The following is a 27,550-nucleotide window of genomic DNA, read 5'->3' on the forward strand; positions in this document are numbered from 1 at the left end:
GTATAACACTTTCTCTGAACAGCTCTACCCATTGACTCGAATTTACAGAAAGTATTAAGTGGAATGCTGTTGTTGGACTTTGATTATGTCTCCCACACATCGAGATACTTTGCTCGACTCAATCCAATCAGATCTCGGCCTCACTAGCAGGAATCCATACTGGAAGTAGATTCGTGCATGAGACTGTCAAACGACACATGACCACATGGCGACAGTCGTGAGCCTTACATAACCATTCAAATTGTTTGTTAGCTTTTGTCTTCAAATCAGTGTTCATGTTATTCCAAGGATTAACTGGTCTTCAAGAAAGGCCATACTGTTATCCGAACTATATGTGGCGGGTATGACGTTACGCTCTTTACAATATATTGGAGCATTTTCCCTAACCTATCGCTTCCCGGGGTACTGTGAAGGTGTCGGTATAATTGGAATGGACCCGAGTGGCATAGACACTGAACCATGGTTTTGTTCGTTTGTTTCCATTAGTTGCTTGTATACATCCTTCTTAACGGTTCAGACGTCTGAGTTTGTTGTTGGATTGGGATCGATGTTGTTATTGACGTATGTCCTACCTGTACGCGAAAAAGATGTTGTCTTTGTTCCTACAGCGTTGTCAAAGCTTTTATTAACATACACTGGAAAACCTCTTGGCTGTGCGGGTGCTGAAAAGTAAATACAATCAGCGAGTGTTAACCAGGGGGTGTTGAACTCAAACTACTAACCACAATAAGAAAATCATTTAAATGAGTGGAAGAAGGATGAATGTATAAAGGCTGTTAGATTTGGTGGCCTAGTGGTTAAAGATTTGCTTCGTCACCCCAAGGGCCAAAGGGTCGATTCCCCACAGGCAAGTACAATGCATACAATATATTATAAGCAGGAAGTTGGCACTCGGCTATTTCTGCTGGATCCCATGCACAATTTCTGCACATGCGCAGTAGCAGTAGAAAGGCACATGTCCAAGTCACAAAGTCATACAATGTAATTATGGTCTAAAACAACGGTGAGGCAGTTTGACAATTTCACCCCTCAAGTCTCAAGAAATTACTGTAAATGCATCCATTAGCTAAACTGAGTAATTCTATGGTGTGTAGAACAGATAATGATTTCGCCATGTGTGTGTTAGTTCACCTTACCATACTTGCCCATTAAGTTCAAATGTCATCCTAGTTTGGAGTTATCATTAGCTCTTTAAGTTTATCCATGTCCTACACATACCTAAATATTTGGCTTTGAGATATGGAGTTAATGCCACGTGTATTCTTAAAATAAGTCGAAGGATTTACTTGAACTTTTGCAATCTCAGAAAAGAACGAAGTTTAATTACATTAAAACATTTGATTTTTCAACTTTGTACACCACTATCCCACTCAAAGGAAAACGTAATGAAAAACTTAATTCCTTGATCCATGGGGAATTTGTTACATTGGTTACTAGTGACCATATACTAGTATATAGCAATATATCTATGGTCAGAGGTTCAGGACAATTAATATTATACAAATTGAAAGCAAGTGTCATTTGAAGTTTACTGAGAAGGCAATAAGTGAAATGCTTGACATCTTCATTGATGACATCGATGTGACATTTTAGGATAAGTCATTAGGCAAGAAGCAGGCATCCCAAAGGGAACCGATTGTTCTCCCCTTCATGCTGATCTGTTTCAACATGCATATGAATCGGAATTCCTGTTAGGATTGGTAAAATCAAAACAAGGAAATATGGCAAATAAGTTTAACTGAATGTTGTCGCTTTTATTAAAATGAAGGTGTCTCATAGAAATTCAGGGAATACTCATCAGCTGTTTTCACATCGTTCTCTACTGAAGGTGGACACTTGGGTGGTTATTAAACCGTCTACCCACAACAATTTATTATTATTAAGTTCCATGCAAGTTTACAAAGTTGTCCTTTGATGTGTGCTATTGCAGTTTATACTCTTGCAACATTATATATACCGAGACTGGACGGAATGGACCCGAGTGGCATAGACACTGAACCATGGTTTTGTTCGTTTGTTTCCATTAGTTGCTTGTATACATCCTTCTTAACGGTTCAGACGTCTGAGTTTGTTGTTGGATTGGGATCGATGTTGTTATTGACGTATGTCCTACCTGTACGCGAAGCAGATGTTGTTGTTGTTCCTACAGCGTGGTCAAAGCTTTCATTAACATACACTGGAAAACCTCTTGGCTGTGCGGGTGCTGAAAAGTAAATACAATCAGCGAGTGTTAACCAGGGGGTGTTGAACTCAAACTACTAACCACAATAAGAAAATCCTTTATATGAGTGGAAGAAGGATGAATGTATAAAGGCTGTTAGATTTGGTGGCCTAGTGGTTAAAGATTTGCTTCGTCACCCCAAGGGCCAAAGGGTCGATTCCCCACAGGCAAGTACAATGCATACAATATATTATAAGCAGGAAGTTGGCACTCGGCTATTTCTGCTGGATCCCATGCACAATTTCTGTGCATGCGCAGTAGCAGTAGAAAGGCACATGTCCAAGTCACAAAGTCATACAATGTAATTATGGTCTTAAACAACGGTGAGGCAGTTTGACAATTTCACCCCTCAAGTCTCAAGAAATTACTGTAAATGCATCCATTAGCTAAACTGAGTAATTCTATGGTGTGTAGAACAGATAATGATTTCGCCATGTGTGTGTTAGTTCACCTTACCATACTTGCCCATTAAGTTCAAATGTCATCCTAGTTTGGAGTTATCATTAGCTCTTTAAGTTTATCCATGTCCTACACATACCTAAATATTTGGCTTTGAGATATGGAGTTAATGCCACGTGTATTCTTAAAATAAGTCGAAGGATTTACTTGAACTTTTGCAATCTCAGAAAAGAACGAAGTTTAATTACATTAAAACATTTGATTTTTCAACTTTGTACACCACTATCCCACTCAAAGGAAAACGTAATGAAAAACTTAATTCCTTGATCCATGGGGAATTTGTCACATTGGTTACTAGTGACCATATACTAGTATATATCAATATATCTATCGTCAGAGGTTCAGGACAATTAATATTATACAAATTGAAAGCAAGTGTCATTTGAAGTTTACTGAGAAGGCACTAAGTGAAATGCTTGACATCTTCATTGATGACATCGATGTGACATTTTAGGATAAGTCATTAGGCAAGAAGCAGGCATCCCAAAGGGAACCGATTGTTCTCCCCTTCATGCTGATCTGTTTCAACATGCATATGAATCGGAATTCCTGTTAGGATTGGCAAAATCAAAACAAGGAAATATGGCAATAAGTTTAACTGAATGTTGTCGCTTTTATTAAAATGAAGGTGTCTCATAGAAATTCAGGGAATACTCATCAGCTGTTTTCACATCGTTCTCTACTGAAGGTGGACACTTGGGTGGTTAAACCGTCTACCCACAACAATTTATTATTATTAAGTTTCATGCAAGTTTACAAAGTTGTCCTTTGATGTGTGCTATTGCAGTTCATATTCTTGCAACATTATATATACCGAGACTCTTATGCAGGGACTTTACATGGTGCGGTTTGCTGGTATTGCGAAAACCTGATCCTGTCTTTGTGATGGCCCGTGAGGAACTGCTGCATTTCTAAAAACTTACAATTTACAATGAGAAATCCGTACTCTTTGGTTGACATGTAGTGAGTGGGTTTACCCTGTGTAGTTTCGCTCCTGATGACTCCATATGTCTGTTAAACACTTGTACCACGTTCCAATGCTGTATAAGGCTTCTCACAGTGCGCATCTGCAACATAACGGTTCTTAATGGCACACAGACACACCGACCCCCAAACACATGAAACACTAGGTACATGTACTTATAATGAAATGCCTCATTGTCTCTTTGTTAAGAGCTCTTCAAACCATATCGAAAGATTTTATTTTAGGTTTGGGATATATTGGGTACTGTGTGAGAGGGAATATTGAACGATTTCTTTGCACTCTACCTTCGAGAGCCATCATGCCTCTCCTTTTCCTGTAGAAGACCACACCTGTCAACACCCCCGTGATCAGCAGCACACCGATGATGACACACACAACTATCACTACAGTATTGTCTGAAACAAATAGTTTTAAAATTTCTGTTTCAATTAATCTCATCAAATGCAGAATGCAATATAAATATGTCTCCGTGTACTAATTATTATTAACAGATGTTACTTAGTGTATTAATGGCCTAATCTCTCCAAACTAACATTATACCACTTAATGTCCCTAATGTGCGATGTAGATGACACTCTGCTAAAACATTTACTATCATGTGAAGTCATATCTCATATAAACATTAAACGCCAACGCAAGAAAATAACCAATCTATATATCCGATAAAACAGATTACATTCCAAAGCTCGATATACAGATATTTTGAAAACCTTTTAGAATCTATGTACATAGTTATTGGTAGGCTCGGAATCAATACAAATGAAAACTAAAAATCTTTTGCTATTATCTTGATATATTGTAGTTCAAAACATTTTCGATCCACACAGAGCAATGTATATTTTTTGTCTGATACTTCTTTGTAAATATAAGTACCGAAAGGTTTACTCGTTAATCATAAGCGTTCTTGAGACAAACCTGTTATTGGAAATGTGAGATAAATAATTCATTATTTTCAGAAATATTTAAAACTTTAACCGTGAAGGGGATCTACTTTGCTTGTAATAAAGCAAAATACTTTACCCCAACATGTATGCAATTAATAACTTCTCAATAGTACTAGTGAGCATATTATATCATTATAGTATTATAGTTATTTCAAGTCGAACCAGCTTAATATGGGAGGAGGGTAGAAACAGTTGGAAGTCTTTAACTTTTGTCAAAGCCAGGTGCACGGATAGAGTCCGGATGAATGTAGGACTCGATCCAACACCCCTGAAGATCCTGGCAAACCCAAGTAACTCTGCACATCGAATTGCCATGAACAGATATGCTATTGAAGAAGTCTTAGAAATGATGCCATAACATTGTAAAAGAGGCATGAAGAGCTTTATGTGTTGGATAAAGCACGAGCACGTCAAAGGATCTTTATGATGTTTAAAACTCGCATCCGCGGGATAAAGGTTTTAAATATCATAAAAATCCGAGAGAAGTATCTAACTTATAAACCTAAGAATGAATCTTAAAACAACATTTATCAACAGTTTTATGTTTCAATGGAAATAAAAAAAGACCAAAAAAAACACAAAACAAATTTTTTTAAGGAAGAGAATTTATGGATGTTTGATTCTTTTTTATTAGGCACACAACGTTTCGGAGTATATGCTTAATTATTCATCAGGTGAATGAATGATATGAGACAGAGAGCATATATAGGTACACGTGAGACCAACGTCCCCTATTAAAATAGCATTGATCTAATTTGGCAAAGCGCTAAATCAGATGCAATTTTGCCACAAATACATGCTTACAGTTACAATTACGATAAACGTCCAACAAAACCAGTGGTGTACCAAGTTGTATGAAACAGACTATAACTACAGGTGACAGTAACACTTGGTGTCTTGTCACCTGACAGGTACACATCTGACCAAGATTTTACCACAACAGTCGATGCATAGGGGAGACTCTCAAAAGAAAAAAATGCAAATATTTCTCACGTTAGGGATGAATGGGAAATAAAGATAGAAAATGTTAAGTAAACCTTTGAAAGTGTAAGGAATGCAGACCTTGAAAATTGTTCTACGACCATTGGAAATTGTAAGTTATCGTAATGATGGGATAACAGAATGTACTTGGAATGTTGATTCACTGATTGAACGAGTAATGTGAGATTTGATTTTTGAATACGCAATATAGTTTCAGTTTAAAATACAAAAATTGCTCCCAGATGTATTGATATATGATATTAACGTGCGATATGTAGAAAACGAAATAGAATAAATTTAGCACAATACATATAAAAAATATATCGTACTTTTAATACTATGTGACGCCCAAACAATCGGTATCCTTTAGGCAGAACTGACTGACAAAGTTTCTCTTCATCACACAAGTATCATTACAGCTCAATATCTGATTCGTCAGAGGAAGAATCGAGATCGGTAGCAGTGTCATTCAACGAGATAATGACAGGGGCGACGAGGCTGGCATCATCACGTTGGTGGTACTGTTGTTTAATGTCAAGGACCCATGTCTCATCAAGGTAAATGATTTGGAATCCTAGACATCTGTAGTCATGAATGGTATTTAGATAATTTGAATGCATAAATATCATAGAATACTTTTCCCTGAACACACCCCTGTCCTCCCCACGTGCGGTGTATTTGAACTCAATCTCATGCAGAGATATGATGAGCATAGTTCGTGAAAAAATTATCGTTTCTCTAATTTCCTACTGAATTCATTTACATGTCGGAGGCACCTTCTGCTCGTAAAACTTGTCTACGTCTTATAACTCCTTTATCAAAACTATCAGGTTTTCTTTTTCTACCTGCTGAAACTTTAGATACGGACCCTACCTTCTTTGATTTATTTATTATACCATATATTTGTTGGTGTGACATTCCAAGTGCTTTACCTGCTCGGAAGTACAGCCTAGCAACACTAAGCATGGGTCTCCCTTGTCTCTCTCCTTCACAAAATACTTGAAGACGTTTGCTACTGTCGACTCTGTGTCACGAACCACGATTGTGCTCTTCACGTGCAATGCTTCATGCATCATAGGAGTATTATTCAAATATTCCCTGATGTGAATAAACACTTAAACATTACTAAATACTATTATATTATACCAATTCATCGCATCATTCACATTAACAGGCAGTAATATACCATTAGGTTCTCAAATTATTATTATGGGACAAAAACATATTTGCATAAATCTATAGTATGTTTCTGATTTCCTTCATCAAACCTCTACATTGGATGAAAATTCCTCCGGTAAGATTGCAATTAGAACTGAGGGAAATTTAATTTATTCAAACCCAACCTAGGACGATCCTTTTTAAAGAGGTACTTTCATAAAACATCTTTCTATTCCTTTTTATTAACGTTTCACGGCAAAATATCAGTGTTGTGGCATTTCCGACGGTATTTTAGTGGTACACTCACCGGGCTACAGATACGAAGGTTGCATATTCGATCCGCAGGTAATAAAGAAAAATTACATTGTGTTTAAATGCAAAATAAATTTCTAGAGAGAGATAAACGGATTTTGTATTAATAAAATCTGTGGGATATGACAACATCCCTGTTCGTGAGATTTAACCCGACTGGAGTAAATATGATGACGTCACTGGAGGTTTGTCAGACATACCTGTGTCTTTTGTTTCGGGTTGAACAACACCTGTATTTCCTGGAGGAGGTCCACGAGAAGTCGCCGTGATTGTGGTTGATGGGATGATGGGTTTGACAACTGCAGAGGATGGAAAGTAGAGAAAGAGAAACTGAGTGGTATGCAGTCATTAATTCAGTCACAGACGATCACGATCTTGCAAAGACGTTAACGTCATTCTAACAGCAGACAATGGGGATTGGACATTCTCGCCTGTTTAGAAAGTAGACACTTCAGCTATGAACAAAACCTTGTCTGTACTCACCAACATTGATGTTGAGAGATCTTGATGCATTGTACGTCACACCACCGACAACATTGGTGGCCATACATGTGTATGTTCCTGAATCTTCTATCTGAAGATTGGAAAGTGTCCATTCTCCGCCCGGCGTGGTGGAATTATCGTCTCCTTCTTTGTGCCAGGAGAAGGTTGCTGGTGGGTTGGTATCAGCATTACACTTCAGGGTGACGGTGTCGCCAACAGTGTGTGTGCCACCTGCAGGGTTGGAGCTGACATCGGGGTCACTTTCGGTGAATGTATCTGAAAAAATGTTAGCATGAGTGAGTGGGTCAGTGTGAATGTGTGCCCCCTGGAAGGTTGGAGCTGACATTGAAAGTACTCTCACTGAACGGATCTGACGGATGTTAGGGTGAGTGAGTGAGTGAGTGAGTTAGTGTGTGTCTGCTACCTGCAGGGTTTGGAGCTGACAACAGGGTCACTGTCACTGAATGGATCTGCAAATATTAGATTAAGTGAGTCAGTGTGTGTGTGCCCCTTGCATGGTTGGGGCTGACATCGGGGGCGCTGTCACTGAATGGATCTGCAAATATTAGATCGAGTGAGTCAGTGTGTGTGTGCCCCTTGCATGGTTGGGGCTGACATCGGGGGCGCTGTCACTGAATGGATCTGCAAATATTAGATCGAGTGAGTCAGTGTGTGTGTGCCCCTTCCATGGTTGGGGCTGACATCGGGGGCGCTGTCACTGAAAGGATCTGCAAATATTAGATTGCGTGAGTGAGTTAGTGTGTGTGTGCCCCTTGCATGGTTGGGGCTGACATTGGGGCCGCTCTCACTGAATGGATCTGCAAATATTAGATTGAGTGAGTCAGTGTGTGAGTGCCCCTTGCATGGTTGGGGCTGACATTGGGATCACTGTCACTGAATGGATCTGCAAATATTAGATTGAGTGAGTCAGTGTGTGTGTGCCCCTTGCATGGTTCGTGCTGACATTGGGGGCGCTGTCACTGAATGGATCTGCAAATATTAGATCGAGTGAGTCAGTGTGTGTGTGCCCCTTGCATGGTTGGGGCTGACAACAGGGGCGCTGTCACTGAATGGATCTGCAAATATTAGATTGAGTGAGTCAGCTATTGTGTGCCCCTTGCATGGTTGGGGCTGACATTGGGGCCGCTCTCACTGAATGGATCTGCAAATATTAGATTGAGTGAGTCAGTGTGTGTGTGCCCCTTGCATGGTTGGGGCTGACATTGGGATCACTGTCACTGAATGGATCTGCAAATATTACATTGCGTGAGTCAGTGTGTGAGTGCCCCTTGCATGGTTGGAGCTGACAACGGGTCGCTGTCACTGAATGGATCTGCAAATATTACATTGCGTGAGTCAGTGTGTGTGTGCCCCTTGCATGGTTGGAGCTGACAACGGGTCGCTGTCACTGAATGGATCTGCAAATATTAGATTGAGTGAGTCAGTGTGTGAGTGCCCTTTGCATGGTTGGGGCTGACATTGGGGCCGCTGTCACTGAATGGATCTGCAAATATTAGATTGAGTGAGTCAGCTATTGTGTGCCCCTTGCATGGTTGGGGCTGACATTGGGGCCGCTCTCACTGAATGGATCTGCAAATATTAGATTGAGTGAGTCAGTGTGTGTGTGCCCCTTGCATGGTTCGGCTGACATTGGGGCCGCTGTCACTCAATGGATCTGCAAATATTAGATTGAGTGAGTCAGTGTGTGTGTGCCCCTTGCATGGTTGGGGCTGACATTGGGATCACTGTCACTGAATGGATCTGCAAATATTAGATTGAGTGAGTCAGTGTGTGTGTGCCCCTTGCATGGTTGGGGCTGACATTGGGATCACTGTCACTGAATTGATCTGCAAATATTAGATTAAGTGAGTCAGTGTGTGTGTGCCCCTTGCATGGTTCGGCTGACATTGGGGCCGCTGTCACTGAATGGATCTGCAAATATTAGATTGAGTGAGTCAGTGTGTGTGTGCCCCTTGCATGGTTCGGGCTGACATCGGGGGCGCTGTCACTGAATGGATCTGCAAATATTAGATCGAGTGAGTCAGTGTGTGTGTGCCCTTTGCATGGTTGGGGCTGACATCGGGGGCGCTGTCACTGAAAGGATCTGCAAATATTAGATTGCGTGAGTGAGTTAGTGTGTGTGTGCCCCTTGCATGGTTGGGGCTGACATTGGGGCCGCTCTCACTGAATGGATCTGCAAATATTAGATTGAGTGAGTCAGTGTGTGAGTGCCCCTTGCATGGTTGGGGCTGACATTGGGGTCACTGTCACTGAATGGATCTGCAAATATTAGATTGAGTGAGTCAGTGTGTGTGTGCCCCTTGCATGGTTCGGGCTGACATCGGGGGCGCTGTCACTGAATGGATCTGCAAATATTAGATCGAGTGAGTCAGTGTGTGTGTGCCCCTTGCATGGTTGGGGCTGACATCGGGGCCGCTGTCACTGAATGGATCTGCAAATATTAGATTGAGTGAGTCAGTGTGTGTGTGCCCCTTGCATGGTTCGGGCTGACATCGGGGGCGCTGTCACTGAATGGATCTGCAAATATTAGATCGAGTGAGTCAGTGTGTGTGTGCCCCTTGCATGGTTGGGGCTGACATCGGGGGCGCTGTCACTGAAAGGATCTGCAAATATTAGATTGCGTGAGTGAGTTAGTGTGTGTGTGTGCCCCTTGCATGGTTGGGGCTGACATTGGGGCCGCTGTCACTGAATGGATCTGCAAATATTAGATTGAGTGAGTCAGTGTGTGTGTGCCCCTTGCATGGTTGGGGTTGACATTGGGGCCGCTCTCACTGAATGGATCTGCAAATATTAGATTGAGTGAGTCAGTGTGTGTGTGCCTCTTGCATGGTTGGGGCTGACATTGGGGCCGCTGTCACTGAATGGATCTGCAAATATTAGATTCAGTGAGTCAGTGTGTGTGTGTGTGCCCCTTGCATGGTTGGGGCTGACATTTGGGACGCTGTCACTGAATGGATCTGCAAATATTAGATTGGGTGAGTCAGTGTGTGTGTGCCCCTTGCATGGTTCGGGCTGACATCGGGGGCGCTGTCACTGAATGGATCTGCAAATATTAGATTGAGTGAGTGAGTCAGTGTGTGTGTGCCCCTTGCATGGTTGGGGCTGACATCGGGGGCGCTGTCACTGAATGGATCTGCAAATATTAGATTGAGTGAGTGAGTTAGTGTGTGTGTGTGCCCCTTGCATGGTTGGGGCTGACATCGGGGGCGCTGTCACTGAATGGATCTGCAAATATTAGATTGAGTGAGTCAGTGTGTGTGTGCCCCTTGCATGGTTGGGGCTGACATTGGGGCCGCTCTCACTGAATGGATCTGCAAATATTAGATTGAGTGAGTCAGTGTGTGAGTGCCCCTTGCATGGTTGGGGCTGACATTGGGGTCACTGTCACTGAATGGATCTGCAAATATAAGATTGAGTGAGTCAGTGTGTGTGTGCCCCTTGCATGGTTGGGGCTGACATCGGGGGCGCTGTCACTGAATGGATCTGCAAATATTAGATTGCGTGCGTGAGTCAGTGTGTGTGTGCCCCTTGCATGGTTGGGGCTGACATCGGGGGCGCTGTCACTGAAAGGATCTGCAAATATTAGATTGCGTGAGTGAGTTAGTGTGTGTGTGTGCCCCTTGCATGGTTGGGGCTGACATTGGGGCCGCTCTCACTGAATGGATCTGCAAATATTAGATTGAGTGAGTCAGTGTGTGTGTGCCCCTTGCATGGTTGGGGCTGACATTGGGGCCGCTGTCACTGAATGGATCTGCAAATATTAGATTGAGTGAGTCAGTGTGTGTGTGCCCCTTGCATGGTTCGGCTGACATTGGGGCCGCTGTCACTGAATGGATCTGCAAATATTAGATTGAGTGAGTCAGTGTGTGTGTGCCCCTTGCATGGTTCGGGCTGACATTGGGATCACTGTCACTGAATGGATCTGCAAATATTAGATTGAGTGAGTCAGTGTGTGTGTGCCCCTTGCATGGTTCGGCTGACATTGGGGCCGCTGTCACTGAATGGATCTGCAAATATTAGATTGAGTGAGTCAGTGTGTGTGTGCCCCTTGCATGGTTCGGGCTGACATCGGGGGCGCTGTCACTGAATGGATCTGCAAATATTAGATCGAGTGAGTCAGTGTGTGTGTGCCCCTTGCATGGTTGGGGCTGACATCGGGGGCGCTGTCACTGAAAGGATCTGCAAATATTAGATTGCGTGAGTGAGTTAGTGTGTGTGTGTGCCCCTTGCATGGTTGGGGCTGACATTGGGGCCGCTGTCACTGAATGGATCTGCAAATATTAGATTGAGTGAGTCAGTGTGTGTGTGCCCCTTGCATGGTTGGGGCTGACATTGGGGCCGCTGTCACTGAATGGATCTGCAAATATTAGATTGGGTGAGTCAGTGTGTGTGTGCCCCTTGCATGGTTGTGGCTGACATCGGGGGCGCTGTCACTGAATGGATCTGCAAATATTAGATTGAGTGAGTGAGTCAGCTATTGTGTGCCCCTTGCATGGTTGGGGCTGACATCGGGGGCGCTGTCACTGAATGGATCTGCAAATATTAGATTGAGTGAGTGAGTTAGTGTGTGTGTGTGCCCCTTGCATGGTTGGGGCTGACATCGGGGGCGCTGTCACTGAATGGATCTGCAAATATTAGATTGAGTGAGTCAGTGTGTGTGTGCCCCTTGCATGGTTGGGGCTGACATTGGGGCCGCTCTCACTGAATGGATCTGCAAATATTAGATTGAGTGAGTCAGTGTGTGTGTGCCCCTTGGATGGTTGGGGCTGACATTGGGGCCGCTCTCACTGAATGGATCTGCAAATATTAGATTGAGTGAGTCAGTGTGTGTGTGCCTCTTGCATGGTTGGGGCTGACATTGGGGCCGCTGTCACTGAATGGATCTGCAAATATTAGATTGAGTGAGTCAGTGTGTGTGTGCCCCTTGCATGGTTGGGGCTGACATCGGGGGCGCTGTCACTGAATGGATCTGCAAATATTAGATTTAGTTAGTGGGTTAGTGTGTGTGTGTGCCCCTTGCATGGTTGGGGCTGACATCGGGGGTGCTGTAACTAAATGGATCTGCAAATATTAGATTGAGTGAGTGAGTTAGTGTGTGTGTGCCCCTTGCATGGTTGGGGCTGACATCGGGGGCGCTGTCACTGAATGGATCTGCAAATATTAGATTGAGTGAGTGAGTTAGTGTGTGTGTGTGCCCCTTGCATGGTTGGGGCTGACATCGGGGGCGCTGTCACTGAATGGATCTGCAAATATTAGATTGCGTGCGTGAGTCAGTGTGTGTGTGTGTGCCCCTTGCATGGTTGGGGCTGACATCGGGGGCGCTGTCACTGAATGGATCTGCAAATATTAGATTGAGTGAGTGAGTTAGTGTGTGTGTGTGTCCCTTGCATGGTTGGGGCTGACATCGGGGGCGCTGTCACTGAATGGATCTGCAAATATTAGATTGAGTGAGTGAGTTAGTGTGTGTGTGTGTCCCTTGCATGGTTGGGGCTGACATCGGGGGCGCTGTCACTGAATGGATCTGCAAATATTAGATTGGGTGAGTGAGTTAGTGTGTGTGTGCCCCTTGCATGGTTGGGGCTGACAATAGGGTCGCTCTCACTGAATGGATCTGCAAATATTAGATTGCGTGAGTGAGTTGGTGTGTGTGTGTCCCTTGCAGGGTTGGAGCTGACATTTGGGGCGCTGCCACTAATGGTATCTGAAAACATTAGCGGAAATACTGATTTACACATAATGGCTGACTACTGACACTGCAAGACACAAGACTACATTGTTTCCACAATCTTTCATATGAATACTATGTCCATAACAGTATCCATTATTCACTCCTCAAAAAAAGAAACGCACAGGTAGTATGTAGTTCACTGAACCTGACTACACAAATAATCTGGTATATAAATTGGATATATTGTATTGGAAAATGTTTGTGGCCTGATATTCAACAAACGGTACGTCAAAACGCAGCCATTGTCGATTTGCAATGTCTTAAACAACATTGTTTTCACATTTGTTGTAAGGCAAAATGCACGTGCAAGCTATAGTTCTTTTTCTACTCATTGTTATTGAAAAAAGTACTTCTCCCGGTGCCAGTACATATTCACACTTGACAGCGACTTGGTTGGGTCCTTTAATTCCTGTCTCATCCCTTGCTGTCAGCGTTATTCCATAAACACGCGAAACACCTGCAATGAAAAGTGTATGATTTAACCTCTCATTCACCACCTTTAAAATCACATTAAACACTTTATTAAATTTTCGAATTTATTAAAGACTACATTAAACATACATTAAATATGTATGTTTAACATTATGAACATTAAACATAAAACATTAAATAAACATTTAATAATTATTAAACATGACATTAAACACTTTATTAAATTTTCGAATCAATGACATCCCTGATGCGAAACCAATGAACGAAAAGCCTTATCCCTGTTTACACATTGGTTGTCTCCCAACTAAATTAGGTTCAAACTGTACACAAATTATACTTATTCGTCTACTTATCCGTGGTTTGGTGACTCGTTTTGGTCCCGACTATGTTCATAATACTATAGGCTCATCGCGAAAATAGACACCTTGCGCTTTTTCTAGAGCTGAATGAAAGCCAATATAGCTGATCGTGCTGTCGACAATTGATTTAGCTGTTCCACGAGCCGGGATCACCCTTCACTTGAACATTTGAGCTATGTATTCTAATGATATTGATCCTAGACTGTCACAGAACGTGAATATCAGACCAAGCAAACTCTCATTATACCAATAATACGCTGTCTAGGACAAAACGCATTACGGATTTAACACAATCATTCGTAGTACACAAATATTCAAAACAAAATTTTGAATTCCTTGCCAATTTATGGAAGATATGGGACATTAAAAACAGAGAGGTATGTTGTTAAGACCAGCTGTCTCTAACCACGTGGACATGTTTCATCATAATGTAAAACAGTGGTGAAGTGAATGAAAAAAAAACCACACAAAAACTACATATATAACAACAAAAATACCAGATGGACTGGCAATGCACGAACAGAGCAAGCATTTTGTTAGTGATCTACAGGCTTCATCGCGTAAAATTGTTGATTATGAGTAACTTGCATAAGTTATCAGACGTCAAATGGAATAGCGCAGCCTCGGTGCTGCATAACAATTGATAACACCATGTTAAATACATTGGGAAGAGAAAACACATTGCTGAATCACCCATGTATATACATGTATATAACATTAGTCAAGATTACAATTTTGCATTCTAAAAGCGGATCTTTTGAATCGAGGTCAGGCGCCTTGTCCACATAAGACCAAAGACGGCGACCTTAGCTTCATGCCCTGTTACACCGGGTAGCAGATAACAGAGTTCATTCATGCAGCCTGTGTACTTCACATGTAAGGCAATCAATACCCCTTTACAAATGCCTCTTCTCATGACTGTGCTGCGTTTACGTATTCAGTTAGAAATAAACGCTGAGGGCACATCGACCTGGGAGTGTTATCGAGCACATGAGTACTTCCTGGTTCTGAATATTGACACCGAAACACAGGGGGATATGACAAAAGTAAATACATATGTTCGAAACACTATATCAAACGAAGATGAATAAATTGATTAGACAATGACTTTGTCATACCAATTCCTTCACATGTACTTTGTTGAAACAGTAGTGGTCATTACCGCGAAAAGCCCCAACCAGTTCTCACGTTTAACAAATACTCAATAACTCACCGAATGACATAAGGTAAATCGTGAATAGCCAACACGAGATGGTCGGTATCCATACCATGATAACAACGGCACACAGAATTCACTCCTCAAGTTATGTTGATCTTTTTATAATATGAGACGTCAGAGAATAGCTGTGATCCACTTTTAAGTCCCGGGATTGCAAACATTATACACATGCGCAGTGACGACTCAGAGAATTCTGGGTAGAATGACCATATGTGTCAATGGGATCTGGTTTCAAAACCACAACCAGGTCTTCCGCGTGACTTGTGAAGGCTTAGAAATGTTTCACACAATAATATTTTAATAAACATACTGTTGTGTTTTAAATGATTGACGGAATAACGATTTGTGTTTCAAACCTTTCGCCTTAGGTTGTATTTACCAGCAGGTCATGTCTAGTTTTATCCCTGCCCAGACCAACGTTTCATCAATGGGAGCTGGGATGTTGTGTCACTGCTTAAAACACAGATCCTGTGTTATTGTGTATCAATAAGGACCTGACTGATGGTGTGTTGTCTATCATGTGGGGCCTGGCTGATGGCGTATTGTCTTCCATTCGGGGCCTGGCTGATGGCAGTGCTGTCTCTCTTGTAGGACCTGGCTTATTGTGTATTTAGTATAAAGTAGGCCCTGGCTGATGTTGTATTGTCTATCATGTAGAACCTTACTGGTGGTGGTGTTGTCTGTCTTGTAGGATCTGGTCTATGGTGTATTATGCATCAGGTAGGCCCTGGCTGATGATGTATTCCAATCAAGTAGGCCCTGGCTGATGTTGTATTGTCTATCATGAGGGCCCTGGCTGATGTTGTATTGTCTATCATGAGGGGCCTTGCTGATGGTGCATTATCTATCATGTAGAACCTTACTGATGGTGGTGTTGTCTGTCTTGTAGGATCTGGTCTATGGTGTATTATGCATCAAGTAGGCCCTGGTTGATGGTGTATTATGCATCAAGTAGGCCCTGGCTGATGTTGTATTGTCTATCATGAGGGCCCTGGCTGATGTTGTATTGTCTATCATGAGGGGCCTTGCTGATGGTGCATTGTCTATCATGTAGAACCTTACTGATGGTGGTGCTGTCTGTCTTGTAGGATCTGGTCTATGATGTATTATGCATCAAGTAGGCCCTGGTTGATGGTGTGTTCTATATTAAGTAGGCCCTGGCTTATGTTGTATTGTCTATCATGAGGGGCCTTGCTGATGTGGTATTGTCTATCATGTAGAACCTTACTGATGGTGGTGTTGTCTGTCTTGTAGGATCTGGTCTATGGCGTATTATGCATCAGGTAGGCCCTGGCTGATGGTGTATTCTATATTAAGTAGGCCCTGGCTTATGTGGTATTGTCTATCATGAGGGGCCTTGCTGATGGTGCATTGTCTATCATGTAGAACCTTACTGATGGTGGTGTTGTCTGTCTTGTAGGATCTGGTCCATGATGTATTATGGCTAAAGTAGGCCCTGGCTGATGGTGTGTTCTATATCAAGTAGGCCCTGGCTGATGTTGTATTGTCTATCATGAGGGGCCTGGCTGATGTGGTATGGCTATCATGTAGAACCTTACTGATGGTGGTGTTGTCTGTCTTGTAGGACCTGGATGGTGGTGTATTGTGCATCATGTAGGACCTGGCTGGTGGTGTATTGTGTATCATGTGGGACCTAACTGGTGGTGTATTGTGTATCATGTAGGACCTGGATGGTGGTGTATTGTGTATGATGTAGGACCTGGATGGTGGCGTATTGTGTATCATGTAGGACCTGGATGGTGGTGTATTGTGTATGATGTAGGACCTGGATGGTGGTGTATTGTGCATCATGTAGGACCTGGATGGTGGTGTATTGTGCATCATGTAGGACCTGGATGGTGGCGTATTGTGTATCATGTAGGACCTGGATGGTGGCGTATTGTGTATCATGTAGGACCTGGATGGTGGTGTATTGTGTATCATGTAGGACCTGGATGGTGGTGTATTGTGTATCATGTAGGACCTGGATGGTGGTGTATTGTGTATCATGTAGGACCTGGATGCTGGTGTATTGTGCATCATGTAGGACCTGGCTGATGGTGTATTGTGCATCATGTAGGACCTGGCTGGTGGTGTATTGTGCATCATGTAGGACCTGGATGGTGGTGTATTGTGTATCATGTAGGACCTGGCTGATGGTGTATTGTGTATCATGTAGGACCTGGCTGGTGGTGTATTGTGCATCATGTAGGACCTGGATGGTGGTGTATTGTGCATCATGTAGGACCTGGCTGGTGGTGTATTGTGTATCATGTAGGACCTGGCTGGTGGTGTATTGTGTATCATGTAGGACCTGGCTGGTGGTGTATTGTGTATCATGTAGCACCTGGATGGTGGTGTATTGTGCATCATGTAGGACCTGGATGGTGGCGTATTGTGTATCATGTAGGACCTGGCTGGTGGCGTATTGTGTATCATGTAGGACCTGGATGGTGGTGTATTGTGTATCATGTAGGACCTGGCTGGTGGTGTATTGTCTATCATGTAGGACCTGGATGGTGGCGTATTGTGTATCATGTAGGACCTGGCTGGTGGTGTATTGTGTATCATGTAGGACCTGGATGGTGGTGTATTGTGCATCATGTAGGACCTGGATGGTGGCGTATTGTGTATCATGGAGGACCTGGATGGTGGCGTATTGTGTATCATGTAGGACCTGGATGGTGGTGTATTGTGTATCATGTAGGACCTGGATGGTGGTGTATTGTGCATCATGTAGGACCTGGATGGTGGCGTATTGTGTATCATGTAGGACCTGGATGGTGGCGTATTGTGTATCATGTAGGACCTGGATGGTGGCGTTTTGTGCATCATGTAGGACCTGGATGGTGGTGTATTGTGTATCATGTAGGACCTGGATGGTGGTGTATTGTGTATCACGTAGGACCTGGCTGGTGGTGTATTGTGTATCATGTAGGACCTGGCTGGTGGTGTATTGTGTGTCATGTAGTACCTGGATGATGGTGTATTGTGTGTCATGTAGGACCTGGCTGTTGGTGTATTTTGTATCATGTAGGACCTGGCTGGTGGTGTATTGTGTATCATGTAGGACCTGGCTGGTGGTGTATTGTGCATCATGTAGGACCTGGATGGTGGCGTATTGTGTATCATGTAGGACCTGGATGGTGGTGTATTGTGCATCATGTAGGAACTGGCTGATGGTGTATTGTGCATCATGTAGGATCTGGCTGATGGTGTATTGTGTTTCATGTAGGACCTGGCTGGTGGTGTATTGTGCATCATGTAGGACCTGGTTGGTGGTGTATTGTGTATCATGTAGGACCTGGCTGGTGGTGTATTGTGCATCATGTAGGAACTGCCTGATGGTGTATTGTGCATCATGTAGGATCTGGCTGATGGTGTATTGTGTATCATGTAGGACCTGGCTGGTGGTGTATTGTGCATCATGTAGGACCTGGTTGGTGGTGTATTGTCTATCATGTAGGACCTGGTTGGTGGTGTATTGTGTATCATGTAGGACCTGGCTGGTGGTGTATTGTGCATCATGTAGGACCTGGCTGGTGGTGTATTGTGTATCATGTAGGACCTGGATGGTGGTGTATTGTGTGTCATGTAGGACCTGGCTGGTGGTGTATTGTGCATCATGTAGGACCTGGATGGTGGTGTATTGTGCATCATGTAGGACCTGGAAGATGGTGTATTTTGTATCATGTAGGACCTGGCTTATAGTGTATCGTATGTTATGTAGGATCTGGCTGGTGGTGTATTGTGTGTCATGTAGGACCTGGTTGATTGTGTATTGTTGATCATGTAGGACCTGGCTGATGGTTTATTCTCTTCTATGTGGGACCCACCTGATAATGTTTTAACTACAACCTAGGACCTTGTTGATGGTGTGGTGTCTGCGATGTAACACGTGGCTAGTGGTGTATTTAGTGAAATGTGGGACCTAGCTGAGGGTGATATTGCGTTAAATTGCTCATTTTGTCTACTTTCCCAGGTGTATCTCAGCACATGCCATTAATCTTTTGTTTCTCACATATACCAAATATCCATACACTCCAGAAGGTCATAGATAACATCGAATTCCAAGATACTTTTATTGTTGGGTCACATGGTATGTATTTTCAATTTCGAGATGGATAGAAACAAATTGTCATTTAGAATTTTTGATTACCTTTTTAGTACTTGGGTGAATGTTAATGTACATTAAAAGTTACATTAAGCAGTAATGCAATCTCGAAAACAACCACTATAGGTCTATTGTGCAGCGCAAAGAACACAACACTGCAAGTTCGGCAACGTTATCGACAATGTCGATGTTTTTGCCGTTGTGTGTTGTTCTCTCTTACATCCTACATTCAGCTCATAGCGTCAACGTGAAGATATATCCTGACATTTGTAAAGAAAAGGTGTTCCCTAAACTGGTCGAAGGGTACAGATTCGTCCATGACGATGTGCCTTTTACCCCACAATTGTCGGTCAAGGATGCTGAGTTGGAAGAAGGCGAAAAGGGGAATTCAGAAGCCTCAGATGCAGCTGGGATGAAGGAAGACCCCAAATCAATGCCGCTACTCAGTGGTCCGGTGCTGACTCCAGTCGGTACAAAGGACGCATCATCCCCATCGGCCCGAGACTCTGCCACAGGGGAGGCAGAGGGTCCCAGAATACTTGCGGCCTTACATACATTGGGACAAACTCATCACATTAAACGTCCCCAAAGTGTCCCAGAGAATTGTCAGCGTGATCCCGACTTCATCAGTGTGGGTGCCGTGAAGAGGTTCACCACCCGGAAGCCCCGGTACCCGGTGGTGATCGAGTATGGGTGTGGTCGACAGGCGGGACGGGAGTACAAGTATGTGACTGGGACTACCGAGGCGAAGTGTGATCACAAGGGATGGTGGACACTGCCGGCTCTTCTCTGTGCTCGTAAGTGAATGAGTGAGTGGTTGAGTGGGTGGTTGAGTGAGTGAGTGAGTGGTTGAGTGAATGAGTGAGTGAGTGAGTGGTTGTGTGGTTGAGTGAGTGGTTGAGTGAGTGAGTGGTTGAGTGAGTGAGAGTGGTTGAGTGAGTGAGTGAGTGAGTGGCTGAGTGAGTGAGTTAGTAGTGAGTGGTTGAGTGAGTTGTTGTGTGGTTGAGTGAGTGAGAGTGGTTGAGTGAGTGAGTGGTTGAGTGGGTGGTTGCGTGAGTGAGTGAGTGAGTGCTTGAGTGAGTGGGTGACTGGTTGAGTGAGTGGTTGAGTGGTTGAGTGAGTGGTTGAGTGAATGAGTGAGTGGTTAAGTGGGTGGTTGTGTGGTTGAGTGAGTGGTTGAGCTGCTGCGTTCCTAGTAGATGTGGTAGATGTGAGTTGTACTGAAGATATATAAAAAAAGATCTTCAGTAATTTCTCTCATGCACCCGTGAATATAAAAGCGATTTGTGAAACGTCAGTTTTAGCTCATTTATGTCGTGTATTGTTTGTGTGTAAATATAGAGGCAGGAGTTCAGCTGTGTTAAGGCAAACATAACATGCAAGGTGACTCTCTATGTCCATATTAGCACATTTATATCATGTAAATATCAAGCAGCATTTCACCTGTATTAAGGCATACATAACGTGCTAGGTGACTCTCTATGTCCATATTGCCACATTTATATCATGTAAATATCAAGAAGCATTTCACCTGTATTAAGGCATACATAACATGCAAGGTGACTCTCTATGTCCATATTAGCACATTTATATCATGTAAATATCAAGCAGTAGTTCAGCTGTGTTAAGGCATATATAACATGCATGGTGATGGTATACTTCAATTTTAACACAATTAATAAATTCATAATATCATGAGCATCGATCCACGTAATTGGGATCGATGACATGCATGAACCAAGTCAGCGAGCCTGACCACCCGATCCCGTTAGTCGCCTTTTACGACAAGCATAGTCGCCTTTTCCGCAAGCATAGTCACCATTTACGGCAAGCATGGGTTGCTGAAGAACTATTCTACCCCGGAATCTTCACGGGTATCCTGTACTCGGAAAAGGAACTGGCTAAGCTAGTCCTTTTCCAGTCTTATTTCTGCTTTAAGGCATTACATTTAACAAATGTTGAACGCTTAGTTATTTTAAAAGAAACATAACCTTACTATAGAAGTCTATGGGAAACATTGATCTGTGTGCAGCCTGTAAGAACTGATGCTTTATCATAATGCCGTTATACTATCGAACTACTGTTTCATGCATCTGAATCACACTGAATCACAAACCGTAAAAGGCGACTGTGCTTGTCGTAAGGGGCGACTAACGGGAACGGGTGGTCAGGCTCGCTGACTTGGTTGATGCATGTCATCGTATCCCAATTGCATGGATCGATGCTCGTGATGTCAATCACTGGATTGTCTGGTCCAGACTCAATTGCTTACAGACCGCCGTCGTATTATTTAATGACAGACGACTCGGGTTGAAAAAAATGAATATGCCTTTTTTAGAAAACTTGCCTTGTTCCTTAAGTACGGGTCATGATAAAATAGAAAAACACAATCCACATATATAAGTTTTTAATATCTTTGTATTTTCTCAGATAAACAACTGTTATAAAACGAGAGGATTTTGTGGACGTTTGCTTACAAGAAATATATGCACTCATTTCTTTCACCGCAGAAGTTGTTTGATGCTTTACATTATATTTTCTGTATCACTGGATACTGGGGATCAAATCTCCTAAGACGCCAGTACTCGATTTGAAGAGTTATGTCCCTTTCTCTTGTAAGGATTCGGGTTTGAATTCCAGATTCGGCTTGATTGTGATTCTTGGTTTGTCATCACATAGGGACGGTGAGCTCGTTGGTAACCAGACTGGTACATATCTCAGACTTGAATCACAGCATATCCTTCTAAGACAGACAGACAGTGTATTCAGTATGCAAGGCCATATGGCCCATAGTACAGTTCAGTTTTAGAAGATACATCAAAATCAACGTGATCTTGAACATAGTATAATATATTTACCTGAGTCTAAATATATGTTCCAAATACATTGCTAAAGATTTGATAACTTCTGCATTGGTCGAATTCAACAAATTGATCATCAATCTAAATTAGGTATCTCAACGTTTCATATTTTTCACATTTTTCGCATTTCCTTTTAAGTAACAGTTCAAGATAACACTCCCTGATAGAAGTGAAATACTGTTCACAGAGGTGTTCTCCGACGAAACACATTGTTGACTCTTATCCACAATTTCCACAGTTTATCAGAAACTAAAAAATACTATAAAATACTTAATATTTAAAAATCCCACAGCTGTTGGCTGTTACCTGAAACATTGGGGAAGAGCTGTGTACGCCGGAAACGTGTCTGTCACAGTGTCCGGCCGGACATGTCAACCGTGGACAGCGGACACGCCACACGTAAGGAACAGGTTCTGTCGGTCCACCAGCCTCTACTACGTGGACGGGTCGGTCAGCGCTGCGGGCAACTCCTGCAGGGACCCGGATGGAACCGGCAAGCCTTGGTGCTACACCACTGATCCCATGAAACGCTGGGAGATTTGTAACATTCAGGAATGTAGAAGAGGTAATGTGTGTTTGTTTGTTTGTTTATTTGTTTGTTGTTTAAAGCCACACATAAATATTCCCGCTATACGACGGCGGTCTGTAAAGAATTGTGTCTGGACCAGACAATCCAGTGATTGACATCACGAGCATCGATCCACGCAATTGGGATACGATGACATGCATGAACCAAGTAAGCGAGCCTGACCACCCGTTCCCGTTAGTCGCCTCTTACGACAAGCACAGTCGCCTTTACGGTTTGGGATTCAGTGTGATTCAGATCCATGAAACAGTATTTCGATAGTATAAAGCAGTATGCTGAAGCATCAGTTCTTATAGGCTGCACACAGATCAATGTTTCCCACAGACTTCTATAGTAAGGTTATGTTTCTTTTAAAATAACTAAGCATTCAACTATTGTTAAATGTAATGCCTTAAAGCAGAAATAAAACTGGAAAAGGACTAGCTTAGCCAGTTCCTTTTCCGAGTACAGGAGACCCGTGAAGATTCCGGGGTAGAATAGTTCTTCAGCAACCCATGCTTGCCGTAAAAGGTGACTATGCTTGCCGAAAAGGCGACTATGCTTGTCGTAAAAGGCGACTAACGGGATCGGGTGGTCAGGCTCGCTGACTTGGATCCCAATTGCGTGGATCGATGCTCATGATATTAATGACTGGATTGTCTGGTCAAGACTCGACTATTTACCGACCGCCGCCATATAGCTGAGTGCGTCGTTAAACAACAAACCAACCAACCAACCGAGTACAGGCAGCTAAACACACCACCCTGAACCATATGTCACCATCTGTCTGTGGTCATATTCACCATGCGTTATCATGTTAAAAACGACAACACTAAATACAGAAAAAACATGGTCAGTTTAAACTAAAGGATGGATATACATATATATTTCAAAAACATAAACATCTTACACAAAGTCATCCAATCAAGCTGCAAGCTGGTTCAATATACGAATCTGCTTGTTGAATTACTTTTCTGATAAGGTGTAATGGTACGTGCACCTATAGGGGCGATAGTGTTGACTGTAGACACAGGCACACACCCAGCGTTCTAAATAGGTGGGAGAGTGAGCTTAAACTGGAAATTGTTCTAGCACAGCTGTCAGCTTGTAGGGAAAGTTCTCATTTAGTTTAGTTTTTTTTTTACAAGAAATTGAATTGTTCCATACATTTTGATTAATATGTTGTGTATATAATATAGTTGTTTTTTATAATTGGCAGAATAAATGTGATAACTGAGGTTGTTAGTGGTTGTATCCTCGAAGGGGATTGAAGAAGTGTAAACTGATTGTCCCCTGGAGAAGGTACGTAAGGCCACGACATTCAAAGTAGATTTATTCTTACCACATCCTTTAATCGTAGAATATATGTTGTTTTAGTAAGGCTAATTGTGTTAATAATCGCCACCACCTGAAGGGATGATGTAAATCCAGCTTGGGTCCATGCAGGTAGCAAAAGTACTGTAAGTCCCCATGGTCCCCAGTATGGTGATCTACCTTCCCTACAAGTGAGTGAGTGAGTGAGTGAGTGAGTGAGTGAGTGAGTGTGTGGGTGTGTGGGTGAGTGAGTGAGTGAGTGAGTGAGGTTTCAAGTCACATCTCTGTGTGTGTGTGTGTGGGGGGGGGGGGGGGGGGGGTGATCGTGACTGAGTATGCTTTTACACCGCTTTCTCCAATATGTGGTGTGGGGATCGTATGATCTGGAATTGCACATTGAAGGCGAGATAAAGAATAAGGATGATTGCCAATGCTGTGTTACTCTGTTCACAGAGGGGGAGTGTGGCTCCCCTCCTAACATCCCAGGTGCGACCCCTATCCAGACGCAGGTCAGGGTTCATGGTGTCGACGTGACCTACACGTGTCGGGACGGAATGACCTACATGTCCGGAGAGAAGACCATCTCTTGTGACATGGCGACTGAACAATGGTCAGAGCCAACTCTCCTGTGTTATGGTAACGTTCTTTTTCCTTTTAAAACAACGAGCGAGTGAAGATAAGGTGAGGTGGTGAGGTTGATTGGGGTTTAACGTCGCGTCCAAGATTATTGCACTTATATAGCGACGTGCATGTACGTGTGTGTGTTTGTGTGGCTGCTTGTACCTGTCCGGACTGATGCCGATTTCTAGTGCTAGCTCACTGAGATACCATGCCGCAGTTTAATATGAATACCCCACTCAGACACAGTATACCGACTCCGAGCCGACCAGTCCTTGTTTTAGCCCCTTAATGCCGAGCGCCAGACAGGGTAACAACAAGTACCATCTTTTAACGTCTTTTGGTATGACGCGGCCGGGGATCGAACCCCGGACCTTCCGCTCTCCGGACGGGCGCTCTACCACAAGACCACGGAGGCGGTCGAGTGAAGATAAACCTATAACGGGAAGGGTATATTGTTTTAAGTTTAAAGCCCGATGTAACGGCCCGGTTAGGCCTACAAATGAAAAATGTAAACTTGGAAATGTTGGTATGAATGAGTTCGGTTTGATGCCGCATTGAAAGTGAGCGAGTGAGTGAGTTGGGTATAACGCCGCCTTTAACGGTATTACAGTTATATCACGGCGTGTCAGCTTAATGTGGGTGGAAAGCCCGAAGTGATGCAGGTCTTAGACGTTTACCACTTCGGTGAAACCCACGCGCCAGGGTATGGTGCTGACAAACCTAGAAACATAACCGCTTTGAAAGGTATTCAAGTTATATCATTGAGTGTCAGCTTAATGTGGGAGGAAAGCACGACACGTGCAGGTCTCAGACGCTTACCACTTTGAGCACGGGTGTGGTGGTAACAAACCTAGAAACATAATCGGGTCGATCCGGGATTCGATCATACGTTTTTGTCGTGTCCAAGGGATGCTACTCTGCATAACTTTTTTCGGCGTCTTAGACGTCGGGGCCACCCGTGCCCCAGATTATTGGTACGAGATTTATCAGACATGTTCGAATGGCTGAGAGCTTGTCTGCTCTTTCTTACACTAGCAAGTGTTGAACTTGATGCGATCAAATAAATACCTATGGCTAAAGTGAGGTGAAGTGAAATGGGGTTTAACGTCGCGTTCAAGACTATTGCACCTATAGGGTTAGGGTAAGGGTTAGGGTTAGAGTTAGGGTTAGGGTTAGGGTTAGGGTTAGGGTTACAATGCGACGTGCATGAACGTATGCGTGGCTGCTTGTCCTGGTCTGGACACAAGCCGGATGTTATAGTGCTAGCCAACTGAGATACCGTACCGCAGCGTAACATGAATATCCAACTCAAACACAGTACACTAGTTCCGATCTGACCAGTCCTTATTTTAACCCCTTCATGCCGAGCGCCAGGCAGGGTAACAATACATACTTTTAACTTCTTTTGGTAGGACCCTGCCAAGGATCGAACCCCGACCTTCCGATCTCCGGCAGACGCTCTAGGCAAAGGAGGGGCCGTCGGGTAGCCTAGTGGTTAAAGCGTTCGCTCGTCACGCTGAAGACCCGGGTTCGATTCCCGACATGGGTACAATGTGTAAAGTCCATTTCTGGTGTCCCCCGCCGTGATGTTGCTGGAATATTGCTAAAAGCGGCGTATTACCATACTCACTCACTCTAGACCACGGAGGCCTATGACTGCCTATTACCGTATGATTATGAACAGATCTATCGTCCAAGATATGTTTATACTGTGTTTATTTACTACTTCAAAGAAAATCTACTGTCGACTTAGACTTGCTCGTGTTCAAACATTAGGAAGACGCTTCCTGAAAGCGTCTAAAATAAGCCTCTTCGACAAACAATTGCCATGATCAATTAGTTTTGCAATAAGAAACAAATCGGTGACTGTGTGAAGGAGTTAAGATTATTTTTGCGTCCCTTCAGAGAAGAAAAAAAAATTGTATGTTTTGAAGCAGTTGTTCTGTCTCAAACAACAGTATCAGATCCCACAGAACATAAGGCTGTCGGTCTTTATGGGATAGTGAGGTTAGGTGAAATGGGGTTTAACGTCGCGTCCAAGATTATTGCACTTATATAGCGACGTGCAAGAACGTGTGTGTGTGTGTGTGTGTGTGTGTGTGTGTGTGTGTGTGTGTGTGTGTGTGTGTGTGGCTGCTTGTACTAGTCCGGACTGATGCCGATTTATAGTGCTAGCCCACTGAGATACCATGCCGCAGTTGAACATGAATACCCCACTCAGACACAGTATACTGACTCCGAGCCCACCAGTCCTTGTTTTAGCCCCTTAATGCCGAGCGCCAGACAGGGTAACAACAAGTACCATCTTTTAACGTCTTTTGGTATGACGCGGCCGGGGATCGAACTCCGGACCTTCCGCTCTCCGGGCGGACGTACGCTCTACCACTAGACCACGGAGGCGGTCCTTTATGGGATAGGTTACACAGACTTGGTTTCGGTGAATTATTTTCTTGTGAAAGTCGATCAATTGCATGACAGCCAGCAGACAGTGAAGATGGTACTCAAAGTGCAATCCAATTGTGGCGTGGAAAACAATTCCCCAAACCCACATAATCAACATCATAGATTGTGTATTATTTCTTTTGTTATCTTATATTTTTCATCATGGTATATAGAAACAATTATGTTTACAAAAACATTTGGAAGGATGAACTTGCCATATATAAACCTTGATTGCATTTAGTTCGGTTTCGCTAACATGCACTGACACTGTGATATCCTCACGCCTTCTGACCACGTTGTGCTATCTGTAAAACCCAGTTTCATCAAATCA

At 43.3% G+C, this 27,550-nt stretch overlaps 1 protein-coding gene across 1 annotated transcript in view; it reads right to left on the reverse strand.

The window, feature by feature from the left end:
- Positions 1–27,550, reverse strand: part of LOC124127857 (cell adhesion molecule 2-like) — a 54,144-nt gene that overhangs the window by 277 nt on the left and 26,317 nt on the right. Inside the window, exons 9-10 of the mRNA XM_048398224.1 lie at positions 2,114–2,203; positions 573–662 (exon numbers count right to left, since the gene is read on the reverse strand). Of these exons, the coding sequence (XP_048254181.1) occupies positions 573–662; positions 2,114–2,203 (180 nt within the window). The remainder of the gene's footprint in view (positions 1–572; positions 663–2,113; positions 2,204–27,550) is intronic.

Source organism: Haliotis rufescens, unplaced genomic scaffold, assembly GCF_023055435.1.
Source record: "Haliotis rufescens isolate VD_foot unplaced genomic scaffold, xgHalRufe1.0.p SCAF_18, whole genome shotgun sequence".
NCBI lineage: Eukaryota > Metazoa > Mollusca > Gastropoda > Lepetellida > Haliotidae > Haliotis > Haliotis rufescens.